The sequence below is a fragment of the Apiospora aurea genome (genome assembly GCF_038362705.1).
Source record: "Apiospora aurea strain CBS 24483 chromosome Unknown utg000008l_segment0_segment0, whole genome shotgun sequence".
NCBI lineage: Eukaryota > Fungi > Ascomycota > Sordariomycetes > Amphisphaeriales > Apiosporaceae > Apiospora > Apiospora aurea.
Genome location: NW_027117395.1, coordinates 3,844,426 through 3,858,135, shown reverse-complemented (window position 1 = coordinate 3,858,135; position 13,710 = coordinate 3,844,426). Strand labels below are relative to the sequence as shown.

General features: G+C 55.0%; 4 protein-coding genes across 4 annotated transcripts; 1 reads left to right on the top strand and 3 right to left on the bottom strand.

Moving 5' to 3' along the window:
* Positions 1–2,319: 2,319 nt before the first annotated feature.
* On the top strand, positions 2,320–3,947 carry PG986_012653 (uncharacterized protein; the record flags this gene model as incomplete). The annotated part of the gene is made up of 6 exons (XM_066848875.1): positions 2,320–2,521; positions 2,680–2,706; positions 2,764–2,837; positions 2,911–3,287; positions 3,349–3,444; positions 3,530–3,947. 6 exons carry the CDS (start codon positions 2,320–2,322, stop codon positions 3,945–3,947), a joined length of 1,194 nt encoding a protein of 397 aa, XP_066695571.1.
* Positions 3,948–4,827: 880 nt separating this feature from the next.
* Positions 4,828–6,140, bottom strand: PG986_012652 (Demethylsterigmatocystin 6-O-methyltransferase; the record flags this gene model as incomplete). The annotated part of the gene is made up of 3 exons (XM_066848874.1): positions 4,828–5,141; positions 5,212–5,395; positions 5,448–6,140. 3 exons carry the CDS (start codon positions 6,138–6,140, stop codon positions 4,828–4,830), a joined length of 1,191 nt encoding a protein of 396 aa, XP_066695570.1.
* Positions 6,141–7,349: 1,209 nt separating this feature from the next.
* PG986_012651 (uncharacterized protein) lies at positions 7,350–8,366 on the bottom strand (the record flags this gene model as incomplete). The annotated part of the gene is made up of 2 exons (XM_066848873.1): positions 7,350–8,130; positions 8,239–8,366. The coding sequence occupies 2 exons, from the start codon at positions 8,364–8,366 to the stop codon at positions 7,350–7,352; spliced, it is 909 nt and encodes a 302-aa protein (XP_066695569.1).
* A 2,670-nt stretch (positions 8,367–11,036) lies between these two features.
* On the bottom strand, positions 11,037–12,473 carry PG986_012650 (uncharacterized protein; the record flags this gene model as incomplete). Its single annotated transcript, XM_066848872.1, has 3 exons — positions 11,037–11,208; positions 11,391–12,166; positions 12,246–12,473. 3 exons carry the CDS (start codon positions 12,471–12,473, stop codon positions 11,037–11,039), a joined length of 1,176 nt encoding a protein of 391 aa, XP_066695568.1.
* Positions 12,474–13,710: the final 1,237 nt, after the last annotated feature.

The window sequence follows — 13,710 nt, the reverse complement described above, 5'->3', positions numbered from 1 at the left end:
GCGATGCAACACACCAAGCGTTTCTCTTCTTCTCTCGCCAAGCAGCGTCGCGGGAGTGCAGCGTTTTATCAAGCGAATCTACAGGCGAATACAAGCTGGTCGCGGTGGTCGACTGCAACGTCACTAGGCTAATCAAAGCTGCATGATGACCAGCCCGCTTCCTGTGCTACCTATACATTGAACTGCAGGACAACCCGACAGGGCCAATGGGCGAAGATGTTACTCGATTCGGCCCCAGCCCCGCGGACTGGAGTGCCACCTGTCATGGCGGTACGTTGGCCGGAAATCAAACGCTATCCGGGGATTTCCGGTCCTCTAGAGTGGCATTGTAGGCGACTCGGGGATGATGCCTCACGAGTCCTTTGCTCTGGTCTGGCCCCGCCAACTACAGTCTATACATGGTAAGCTTGGGCTTTGACCTGACAACATGTCCAACTAGTCCAGATAGGTCGTGGTGGTCCGCCCGATCGGGCACTCTATTTGAACGTTCAAGCGGGCGCATTCGAGACAAGGCGCAATACAATCCCCGGGGACGGTACCTCGACCGGTTCCTATTATTTGCATTATATCCATCGCTCAAGGGGCCGACCATGGAGAAGCTGGAGTAGCATTCCGCTCGTGCATAAGGCAGAGAAAGCTCTGTTCTTTGTGTGGTATTGGCGGCTCGCTGGGTTGCACCACTTAGGCAGGGGTTGCTCCGACTCCCGTGTTCCTGCAGCAGCCACCATTGATATTATACCACTTTGATTTTGTTTTCTTCCAGATAAAGCCATTGCGTATTCTCGTCGCTGCAATCATTCCTCGCCCTTTCGAGCAGCAGGTAAGGAAGCAACTCCGCCGACGGCCTCGCACCTCCATGCCCGTGGACACTGCAGCATGCGTGAGGCAATGTGTAAGACCTCAGGTTAACCTTCTGACTCGAGCTTTCTCTTGGGTCCCCAGCAATGCCGAGCTGCCGAGCCTACTACTCTTCGTCAGAAGGCATGCCCGCCTGCGCAAAGCAGTGGCGTGACTCGTGTGGAACGACGTGGACGGAAGGGGGAACCGTCTTGCTCCAAGGGGACTACGGGGGTGGGCCGACCCGCCTGTGCCGCAATCTGTGGGGTAATAGCGCTGTCAGCTAAATCGCCGTCGGCCCGGGTCATCGTGGGGGGTTCCGTCTACCCTGCCATCCTCAAGGGACTTTTCGTGTCGGAAATGTATCGAGTAGTACTCCCGCTGTCATCTACCTATTTCCTCTTCCACCTCGGACGCAACATGGGCGATGCTTGTGCTGTCAACTAGCCACCGCCCTAATACTCAGGGGTAGGCATGGCTTGCTTGCTGCGCCGTGTTTACGAGTTACATGGGCGGAGGACTCTGCTAAGCCAGGCATGGTAGCGCTTCCGAAAATCTTATCAATGCCAATGACCCAGGTATGCGATCCTACCAGTCCACATCATCCCAGCCGGGCAGGAGAGCTGGATCAAACAATTCCAGGGTCTGCGGCACTAACTGGCAGTCATGTCGAAACATGGATTGCTTGCTGTAAGTCATTCAAGACCTTACTTTTGATCGGAATAGCCAACGGCTGGTAGAAGCCAACTTCTTGATGTTCAGGCACCTGGAAGCAACTTATTTCTGAGCCGCTGCAGCCGTTCGTTCTGATGATGAAGTTCCTGCGGATCGAGCTTCTGCATGATCCGATCCTTGCCCTTATCAGTACTGGTTGCATATATCTGCAACTATGACATCCCAAGGAAGGTCCTGGAGTGGATACACACACCAACGAGAGCAAGTCGACGGGACAATCCCCCCATAACCACTGCCGATGGCAACTCTGCTAATGCACAATACAGGTCTACGAGCAGTCTTCGGAGAATTCAAGAAATTAACTTTTGCTATCGAACACGGACGTTCTTCATCAAACGATGCATGTGATGTGCAAATGGATGATAAGGATGAAGTTACCATGGATTTTTGCTTGGACTACACTCCGAGGGTCGATGTAACAACACCCAATCCTTTCGCCGGAAGTGGCAATACAATTGGGATTCTCTCATGTCGCTTAGCATGTCATATGCATGCAGGATCCGGTTTCAATATTATAGAGCGAGTTAAGCTACAGGCATACAGATCCAGATAGTTCTTCATCATAACTAAGTATGCTTTGCCCTCTTCCTGTTTCTTATCCCCCTTTCTGCTGTTGGATGTTTGGCTCAAGCATCATTACACCATCGCGTTGTTCGTTGATCGATATAACGATCCTCCGCCTGGCCCATCCCGCTTGTCCCAGTCGCCATCGGGCCTAACCAGCGCAGACACCCGAAATCGACAACCATGTTGACGACTCGGGCTGACGAAATCGTCACTCTCGCCCCACCACCGGACGGGTATGTGGTCAACTTCGAACATCCGCAGAGACGGGCAGATATCCAGACGTACTGGTGCTTCGGCGTCGGCAACCTTTTGGCGCTCATCTTTCTGGCGCAACGCTTCTACACTAAGCTTCACATCGTGAAAAGTTTGCAACTGGATGATGGTATGTTTCGCAAACGAAGAGCCGGAAAGGCTTGTGACAGTATTGGCTAACAAGCAATTTCAGTCTTTATTTTACTTGCATGGGTAGGACATGCTCCATACGATCGTTCCTTGAGATCCGACCGAAACTGACAGGACATTGGTACGATTAGCTCACAGGGCTGGCGACCCAGCTTCTCTGCATTTGTACGTTATTATCGTCGCCGCATACCTCAGGGACCGCACAGTTCTAACAACCCAAAGACATATTCTTCGAAGGCGTAGGCGGTGTGCACTACTTCGAGATTTCAGTCGAACAGTTCGGTCAATTCATGTTGGTAAGTCGAAACGGCCCAATTTTCAGCTTCATCCGGACTTTGCGTGGCTAATCACAGCATTGCCGCTTTTCAGGCCGTCTGGGTCGCCGCCATCATCTACACCCTCACCGGCAGCTTCGCCAAGCTGTCCCTGCTGGTCGTCTACATCCGCCTCTCGCCCCAGAAGACGTTCCGGTACCTGGTCGCCGCGACCATGGCCTTCATCGCGTCCTACACGATCGGCCTCTTCTTCAGTTTTGTATTCTCCTGCAACCCGATGCGCCGGAGCTGGGACGTCCTCGAGACCGAGGGCAGTTGCATCAACCAGGCCGCCTTGTACATCGCCACCGCCGTCGCCAACATCGTGTCCGACGTCATCCTGTTCGTGCTGCCGATCCCGCTGGTGGTCAAGCTGCATATGCCCAAGATGCAGAAGGCCGGCCTCTTCTTCGTCTTTGCTATTGGCTCCACGTAAGTCTTGTTTCCCCCAAAGCAGTGGGCGCATTTACGGACTGATGCTGTTCGAAACCAGAACCGTCGTTACCTCCATCATACGAACCGCGATCCTCCCCGGGATGCTCTACGATCCGGATCAGACCTGGGCCATCTCCTTTGCCACCATGTGGATGTGAGTATCTCCGCCAAACCGACTTATCTCTCTCTCTCTATCTCTCTCTCTCTGGGATGTTTACTAATCCGAATTATCAAACCAGCGTCATCGAAGCGAACCTCCTAGTCATCTGCGGCAACATGACGACCCTCCGCCGCTTCTTCCGCCACGTCGCGCCCAAGGTGATCGGCTACTCCTCCGAGGGCTCCAAGGGCCGGACCGGCAAAGGGTCCGCCTACATGCCGGGCTACGCCTCGGGGAGCCGCAGCGCCCGGCGCCAGACCTCCCGGCCGCGGGACCCCTACGAGCGGTTCGAGGGGGGCGAGAACGAGCTCAGGTCGTTCACGGACCGGGCGCCGTCCCCGCTGGACGGGACCTACGGGAACACGGCCAAGGCGGAGGCGGGCGGGGCGTCACCGTCGAATCCGACTTGGGATGAGCGGAAGGGGTGTCATGATGACGGGGGGAGTGAGAAGGCGATCATTATACAGACTACTTCTGTCAGGGTGTCCTATGACTAGAAGGGCTATTTGTGCTAGGCTAGCGGATCGGAAAAGTTACAGCGTTCTTGAGGACTCATTTGTTGATTATTCGAAACTATAATATTATATTCTTATTGCGTATGAGCTACCTTACATCTTCCAAGACGGCTCTCAGTTTTGCATGACATTTGGTGCTCTCCCCGCCTTCGACACAAACTGAAGCTGTCTGGATATTTACGGTTACCATACTCTTCATGTCATGGCCATGCGGGATGTGGGATGTGAGATGTCAGCCTGCACGGTTAACGCGGAAATTGAGAAAATGGGAGATGACAAAGTAGCATCGCGCCGTCCGTTCATGATCGGAAGAGTGGGGAGGCATATGCACGAGGCTCAGCGCCAACATGTTTTAGACCGTCGTATACAAGTTTCTGCACAGGGTTCCCCTGAATATCGTTCTGAATTTCCAGGGCGCTCTATAGTGACCCATGAGCTCACAGTCCTGCAGACGGGGCAGTGGGCAGCTTGAGCCGCCCCTGTCATAACCTGAAATGTTACCCCGGTGTCTCTGTGCGGTGGCTAGGAAAGTCACGACAAGGCTGGTTCAATTCATCCCGCGCAAAGAGAAGAAAACATTAATTATTCTGTCCACATCGCTTTCGGGCAAAGACTACGTCCTCAAAAGGACCTTATCGGCTCGTAGTTTCGCTGTGGTAACCACGGCACATAGCTCGCTCCTTGTCAAACTTACTTCAGACTAAGACAGAGCCAGTACAACCGCCGTCAGAATAGCGGCCAGCATGGTGTTGTTCTTCTTTACTCGCAGGGCCGAGCCTTGGTCACACTGTAAGTCAACACCATCCAAGACCTCCCTCGCCGCCATACGGCAATACCTGTATTATCAGATGAGGTCGTTCCTTCATTCGATCTCAATTTCCACAACACAGTCCAAGCTCAACGGATGTCGAAAGATCCCCTTTACCGCCAACCCCGCCCCATCGATCATCTTGCGCATCTCCGCCTCGGTGCGATGCCGCGCCCCCAGCGTGCTCATCAGATTGCAGTCCAGCGACGTCTGGAGCCAGTGCGCGCCTTCGTTCGGGATGATGTAGTCGTTGATCAGGATCTTGGAGTAGCCTCTCCTCATGGCGGGGAGGAGGGATCGGAGGATCCGGATGTTGGTATCGTCGTCCCAGTCTTGGATGATGGAGTGCAGATAGTATGCTCGGGCGCCTATATCCATATTTCGTAATTAGTACATATTGTGTGTGTGCACCGCCAATTGGACCAGGACATATCTCACCTTTGACTGGTTGCTCATTCAAGAAGTCATGACCCATTTTCTCAATCTCGGCCCCAGTATCGGCGATCTGGACAATCTCCGGCCGGTCCTGCAAGATCAGCCTCCCCGGGATCTCCTCGTGGAACCTCTCCAGCAGCTGCTGCAGATCGTGCCCGGACCCACCGCCGACATCGACCAGGAACACCTGCCCACGATCCTCCCCCACTAGCGGCCCCCTCCACCAGCCGCTCCCGAACCGGGTAGTACCCGTCCTGGAACCACTTGGGCCGATCCCGGCTCCACACGTCCATCATCCCGGCAAACCGCTTCCCCATGCGCGGCGCGCACCGGCCGAAGTACTCGAAGTAGTTCATCTGCCCGAAGCAGCCGTTGGTGTACGTAAAGGGCGTCTCCAGGCTGGACGCCGGCAGCGCGTACTGGTTCTGGCGGAAGAAGTCGGGCCACTGGCTCAGGCACGGCTGGTAATCGTCCTGGATGAACAGCACCATGTCCCGGAAGTTCTCGCGCGTCAGGGCGCGCGCGAACGGTGTGGGGGCGAAGGCGTCCGGGCCCGTCTCGCGGACGGTGCCCATGGAGGCTAGTTGGCGCAGCATGCGGCCTACGAGCGCGGGGTCCGTCTTTGGGCTGGTTCGCGCGGCGATGGCGGACGTCGACTGGGACTGGGGAGCGACGTCTTCGTCGCCGGCGCCAACTTCTCCCTGTAGCGCTTCGAACAGGTGGATGTCCAAGCCCAGCCGGATGACGGCGTTGTGGGTGGGATGGGCCCACTGCGTCATCAGCATGCTCTCGGCGGGGAGGATGAGGTTCGAGAAGAGAGACTGGCAACTGCTCATGAGGCGCTCCCGTGCACCCTGCTCGCCGTTCTGGTAAGCGTCTCCCAGCTGCGAGATGTCCCTCAGGAGGGTGTCTACCAGTGGATCCCGTTGCATGCTGGATGGGTACTCTGGTTTTGTCGCCTGTGATCTGGTTACTCAAGAAGGAGATGATTATCAAAGGAGGCGAATACCCTGCTGGTAGCGGAGAACTCCAACGACGACTGCGGCATTATTATTGTTCCCCATCACGGACTCTTGGCGAAGCGTGCATATGGAGGTGCGGAAATACCCCGCTCGAGGCTGCCTGTCTTACAGATCAGATCAGATTCGGTTTAGATCGGGGGGGCGATCTGATAGATGCAGAATGATCTTGGCCTTGCCAGATTGGGCAGCGTGCAGCAGCATCGCCAAATGCTTAACCCTGCGTTACGTTCGGAGGAGACTGGTCTAAACTAACCCAAGCCAAAATACGCTACAACCCGAGCGGCTCGCTTTTTATTCGGATGAACAAGGCGGCTTTAGAAACAAGTTCAACGCTTATGCTAGTGCCTGCTACTCTAATCTTCCGGGGCTCTTAAGGACAGGCTCCCGAGGAACCCAAATGAGTCTCATGTAGCCAAGAAGATTAAATTGACAGCTCATCGGGGTTATCTGATATTGGACCGGGGAAAGCAATTTGTCCACTCGGCACTGGCCTGGGGTGCAGGCTGTATTGTTAATTATCACATATCTACAGCACAATATAACCAAGCAGCCCCAATGCCATCGCAAGGCACGTAACAGCCCCAACAGCCGATTGCCCTGAGAAGGAACGATATAAGCCCCCTGCACCTGCATTTCTTTGGTACAGCCAATCAACAACCTGTTTATCTCGCCGCATTGTGCCGCTAGCCAGGCTGGCGTTCGACTTGTATTCATTAATACCTCTCAATGGTACAGTTGGCAGACGATAAAACATGCCAGAGCGAGTGAAAAGGGTAGTGTTCACATGTATACGATGATCTAGATTCATAGTGTTCAGCATGCTTGTTCAACCATTTCTAAAAAGACTGTCGTGTTGGCTGCCTGGCCCTGAAAGCCATGTGAGCTGTATGGTATCACTTGTGCCGTTGGGCCGGTTAAAAGAAGTGCACTGATTCAATAGCAACCCCCGCATGTCCTACCGAGTTGGGACAAGACATTTATGTGTTCATAGATACTGCATCTATATGACGCTATATATATTCATTCAATTAGAGTATAAAAACAGGGTATATAATCCCCTCATCAAAGGGCGCGCCGGCGTGGAACGAAATTCTTGATCTAGAAAGCGAAACCTTCCATCTAGAGAGCAAAAGCCAGCAGGCCAACGGCGGCCATGACGGCAGCGAAGGCGCTCTGGTGGCTCGCGCCGCTGCTCTCGTCGGAGCTGGCAGAGCTGTCGGAGCTGGAAGTCTCGGTGCCGGAGGAAGAAGAGCCCGAAGAGCCCGAAGAGGAAGAGGAGGAAGACGACTTGTCGTCATCGTCCGAGGCAGCGCTGGAGGAAGTGGCGGACGAAGAAGAGCCGGTCGCGGTCGCGGTCGCGGTCGCGAGGGTGGAGCCGCCCGAGCCAGCCGTGGGGGCCGCGGACGGGGCGACCTTGAGAGTGCCAGTGGGGGCCGCGGTGGGCAACTCGTCAATGGGAGCGCCGACGGAGGCGATGGAAGACAGCTTGGTGGTGCCCGAGGGCGGTTCCATGGCAGCGTGGGACATGATGGTCGAGACCTTGGGGGCGTCGGCCTCGGTCTTGTCGCCGTCGTCGTCGGACGACTTGTCGCCGTCCGTCTTGGCCGGGGCGCCGCTGGCCTTGGCCGCGACGTCGAAGGCGTCGCCGCCCTTGTAGGACATGACCTCGCCGTCGTCCGACTCGGTCTTCTTCATGTCCTTGGGGTAGACGGTGAAGACGCCCTTGAGGCCCTTGTCGCCCTGGTTGACGAGGAAGTTGATGCCGCCGTCGTGCGGCTTGACGGCCGAGACGGTGTAGGGGCCGCACTTGGACTCCGGGGCGGCGCCCAGCTTCATGATGCTCTTCAGGCTGCAGCTGGTCGAGTCGGAGTCGTCGCCGGTGGCGATCTGCATGTTGTACCTGTAGATCGGAGCCCAGTGTCAGTTAAGTTTTCATGAAATTCGCGCGCCTTGGCTGTGTACATATGAAGAGGGGGCGGTGTTCAGAGGGGTGAGAGGGGGTACGAACGAGCACTTATCGTCAGAGTCGCATGATGCCTCCAGCTTGCTGATGTTGTACTTGGTGTCGCCGCGGGCATCGATGTTGGCGGCCCAAGCCAAGGGCAGGACGGCGGCGGCGGCGGTAGCGTACTTCATCTTGTCGAGTGAGTTTCAGATGTGCTATCCGAGTATTGTGTTAATGAGTGACTTGGGTTGGTTGGTTGGTTGGTAAAAGAGTGTGGTGGTGATGATCCTTCAGAACTTGGAGTTGGAACGGGATTGTCCTAGAAACTGGAGCGAGCGCATCTCGACATGCTTTTTAAATAAACGGGAAATGCGGCCTCCTCGACATCACCAGTCCCAACGACCGAAAACGGGGTAAACAGCATACTGTCGATCCCTCTCAGCGGTAGCAGCCGGGACTCGGCATTGGTATGAGAAGGGCGTCGATCGGCTCACCAATGCGACGGCTAATTAGGGCCCAGGAGCCAATGTGGACGAAGTGACAGGCTGCCGCCCCATTGAACCCCGACGGCCCCCTGCCGCCAAAAACGGGTCGGGCCCCTTTTTGCGCCCCATCGACAGTTCATGCGCCAATCAAAGCCCGCGCAGAAAAGGGATGACGGCGTGCGGCCAACCCAGCCAATGAGACACTCCCCCACCGCAATTGGATCTGTTAGATTAGGCCGTACCTTAATCTAACCCAAGGGTTCGCGGTGAAATGCACAATCAAGATCGTGGGGGGGTTCTGCCCTTCTTTTGAAAGCCCCTTTTCTTCTAGATGGACTCTTCTGCATGGCCTGGGACCTATCGCAGCGAAGAGCGAATCCTCTCAAAGTCTAGTGTGCCAACCTTCGGGGTATGTTGACTCCCAGATTGGAGGGACGTCGGGGTCGAAGGATTCAAGAGACGCGCAGCTTCCCAGGCCCTTCCAGTGAGTGGTCCTTTACTGGTCGATGCGCAAAGGTTGCGATCCGTGCGCTTCGCTTATACCCGCCAAGCCTTATGAGGCTTCGGTGGTCGCTGTATCTGCCGACAAAATGTGTTTACTGGGAGGTACCAAACTTTGTTCCTGCCACGAGAATGCCCATTTCGATTCCATGTCCGCGGATTCGTCAAACCTGGTCCAATCTGATCATCGGGCTGCCTGAGCTGGAAGAGTGTCGCTAATAAGAGCCAAAACCTCGGATATGGGATGGAAGAACTTGGTCTAACGGTGCAAGAGTAGAAGTAGCACCAACATCGAGATGTGACATGGAAAAGGAGCAACGTATCCCATCAACTACCAAGGACGACGCAAAGGCTGGAGAGCGACTTTTCAGAAAATAAGCGAGCGGGTCTCCCTTCGAAATGCACGTGAGCCACCAACACCCACCGTTGGATGGTCCATGCTTCTGCTAAGATATCATGCCACATTTTGCGGATATATTCTTACCGAGCAGGAGGAACATGGTCACATTTAGCTTTACAGGTACTGAGAGACTCGCAGAAAATAACTGGGAGAAGGATGATTGCCACGGTGTAGAGAGATGACACTATTTGAGCTGCATCTAAAAAGCAATGGGTCAAACAACCCGGGAGTTATCTTACCAAAAGGAAAAGGAATGGAAAGAGAAGTGGCAAATATCATCCAAGTGGCTTTACGAAAAATTTATTCATATCATGTAGTAACTTTTACTTCTTCCCCACGACCAGTTCCAAGTTCCCGTTGGGGCCAGTCACACAAAGACTGGTGACCCTGCGGTGGCTGTACGCCGTGGCTTCACGCCGGCCCATGGCGCTGGCAGCCCCTTTGCGTTCTGCCTAGGTATGGAGCTCGGGCCAAAGCCCCTAGATTCGCCAGACTTGCGGAGCACCTCCAGCTAACCTTAGTGCGATAAGGGACTCGTCTAGAGCGCTTCAACGTTTCTGGCCCTCACGCTGTCCGATCTGATTCGTCTAACCCGGCTTCAAAGCAATCAACAGGCACCCTCAGTCTATGCTTTGCCTTGGATTCTCTCTCGACAATCAAGCCGACGGCTCGGCTGGCAGCCACCGAAATCATACAGGGCCTCTAAAGCTGTTTGATCACAAGGATGACCGGCAAGTCGCGTCGGGCTGAAACATGATGATATCAAAACCAGAGGCAAACATATAGTGGCTGGTAGCCGTGGTAAGAGACCGAAGAGATTGATGCCGCCGTATTTAGGCCCTGTAGAGTCTCGGCGCCGGCAGGACCTTTCAGTAGTCTTAGAGTCGTTATTATAACCGACAGACTAACATCAGATGGAATATGCCGGTGACTGCCATGAATCGCTCCTTTCTCCTTTTTCCCTCTTTTTTTCGTTTTTCGACTCGTACAGGAAAGCCGGCAAAAGCAATGACTTAGGGCAGAACCGGCAGACACGTAGGCACAAAAAGAAGATATTATACTTGAATCAGGAGACTCATGCTCACTGTGCCAACCTGCCCCCTTGTTTTATTTACACTGATTAAATTCATATAGTAACGCCTAAGTATGGTGTATAATATATATGGGTATCCATATCCAGTACAACCGCTGTACTAGTATCTAAATATCATCCAAGTCATTGTCCATCCAACATATCATTTGATTTTCCAAGTCCGGTTGTCCGTCCGTGTCTATATGTGTGGTGATCTCAATCATCACCGACCACCTCCAGCGCCAGCACGGCCCTTCGCATTATCATTAACCTGTATTACCCAGTCCCGTTTTATAGGGATGCCTACCGACGGCTGCCTCCAAAGATCCAACTTCGGTTGCCCTTCGCATCATCTCCTGAGCCCGAGCCCATCACGACACCGTCACACGATGCCGGCCCGGCGCTAATCTCCGTCCTCACGCCCGGCGGCAGGCGGAACTTGTCCAAGTGGAACGACTAGCTCCTGCGGTGCTCGAGAAGAGGACCGCGAGCGGTGGGCGAGGACACCGGGTGCGAAGAAAGCGGAGATGCGAGCGCGGGACAAGTTGCCGATGACAGTTCCGGGCTCCCTAGTGCTGTTGATGTGGATGTCCCTGCTGCCGCTGTGCTGTTGTTTTCTTGTTGTGGTTGTTGTTGTTGATGGTGCTGGTCGTGAGTCGTCGCCCGGCTGGTGCCGAACATGTCGTGCAACGTGAGTTCCTCCTCGCTCGTGTCGAAATTCGCCCGCTGTGTCGGACGCGACGACGTCGTCCCCGACCGTTTCCCCAAGGACTGCAGCTTGTACCCCTCGCGCCGACCGAACTTGGACGGATTATGGCTGCTGCCGGTGGCCGCCGTCCGCTCCGAGGAGCGGCCGCGACCGCGGTTAGAGAGGATGGCGAACATGGGGATCAAGCGTCGGAGGAGCGGCCCCAGCGTCATCAGACAGGGGCAGATGAGCCCCGCGGTCAGCTCGGCCAGGGTCCAGGACGCGGTGACGGCGGCGCTGTACGTGACGTCAAGGGCGGAGGGCAGGAGCACGAGGCGGAGGATCGAGACGATGCAGGCGAAGGAGCCGACGGTGAAGATGCACAGGGTGGCGCCCTTTTGGGCCGTGGTCATGTTCAGCTCGAGGACGACGGGGATCGGCAGGATCAGGATGACGAAGTCGGTGATGATGTTGCCGATAGTGGCGACCAGGCCTGTGGCGAAGTTGCAGGTGAAGCCGGGGATCGTTTTGTCCCAGAAGGAGGCGATCGGGTAGCACGAGAAGGCGAGGAGGCAAACGGAGACGAAGGCCCAGAGCACCGAGATGGACATGATGATCATGTAGGGTCTCTTGTACTGGTCGATGAGGTGGACGAGCCGGTAGTATTGGAGCAGGAGGGTGAGCTTGATGAAGAGCAGGTTCGTGTGGTAGAGGATCTGCTGCGCGTACAAGATCTTGAAAAACATGACAATGGTCTCCATGCCACCGGCCAGGTCGTAGCCGTGTGTGCCCAGGCCGAAATACGTATGCGCTATCGCCAAGCCGTTGTTCACGTAGACGAAGACCTGCGAGAGAAACGGCGTTAGACGGTGTCGCGATTTCCCGTCTCCAGGATGAGGGTCTTTGTGAGAGAGAATATCTTACCAAAGCAATAATGGCGAATATGTCGTCCTTGCCGATTTCGCCACGCATAATGTAGCCCCGGGTGTACAGCCTCAGCGCGACGGCCAGCGTCGACAAGGAGGTGCACACGGCGGCGACGGAGATGGGCAGGCTGGCCATGCTGTCGTGGGGCAGGCGCTCCCATTCCTCTGCACTCATGCCAAAGCCATCAGGACCCGGGATGGTGGGTATTGTCAAGGGCGGCGGCATGGTGCGTAGCTGTGCCGCACAAGTGCCTTCAGATCTACATAAGATCCGAGGCAAATGGGTGAGTGGGAGAAGCAAAACAAAAGAGCCAAGCGAAATGAAAAGGGAAAATAGATGTACGATGCCACGCGACACGTCGGACTTCTTGGCACATTGACAGAAGGGGATGTGATGTGACAGGACTCCGCGGGCATTTGGTGTTCTAGAAAAACGACGGCTGGCGAAGACTGCAACGTCGCCGGGGATTCTTGGGCGACGGCATGTCGCTCTGTTCTGTAGTCAATAAGCCTGAGTCGAGAAGGCGAGAGGGTGCTTCTCTCAAAGGGTCTCTGAAGGGGCAGCCTGTTTCCGGGTCGAGAGTCGAATGTCGTGCGCATGCAGGGAATGAATTCCCCGTTTCCTCCACTTCCATGCACACGATCGTACCCAGATTGCCCGCCGCACGGGGCGCGCAGGGGAACGAGGGCCTGAGCGAGAGCCTCAGCTGGTAGCTTTCGGACGCTGCTGCGGTGGGCTCCGTCGTAGGCTGGTGGGCACACAATGACAGAGACGGGCCGACCTATCAGCTACTGCCCCTGGAGCGGTTCACCGTTAGGCGTTAGGTAATTGCCTGCTGCCCCCCACCCCCTGGTCGCCGACCTGCCCAGCACTTAGTAAGTGGTTCGTGTACTTACATAAGCTCCCCTTATCTCCATTGAAAAATCTTGTTTCCGCTGCCAAGTCCTGCCGCTGCCATGCTATGTACACTCTTAGAGTCCAAACATGAAACATGCTGTGGAAGAGAATTGGTATCTCGCGAGTCTATTGCCGCCCAGGAAGAATGGTCTAAACACCCTGCGTCACCTCACAAGCGACACCCGATGACACGGGTAAGAATAGATTGGTGGTGTCTCATGCGACGACGGAGGCACTGACTCGTTGAGCCAATCGGGGTGGCCGTGCAACAATAATCGCGGTCATACATCATCAGGGACCCTATCTGTCCAATCAATCAGTTCAAATCGCAAGTCTGGGGTAAAAAATGCCACACAAGTCTCCTTATATGTGCATATATAGAGACCAAACCGCGCGTTAGTCGTTATATGGAAGCCTGCTGAGCCTTGGGGGCCAGCAATACTGAACAATATAAATTCCGACTCCTGAGCTTAGTTCCAGGGGGAAGCATTTGGTCATGTTAAAACTCAAAAAATCACATTCAAACAATAATATCACCGGGGGCTTCGAGTGAGTTTCGAGACAA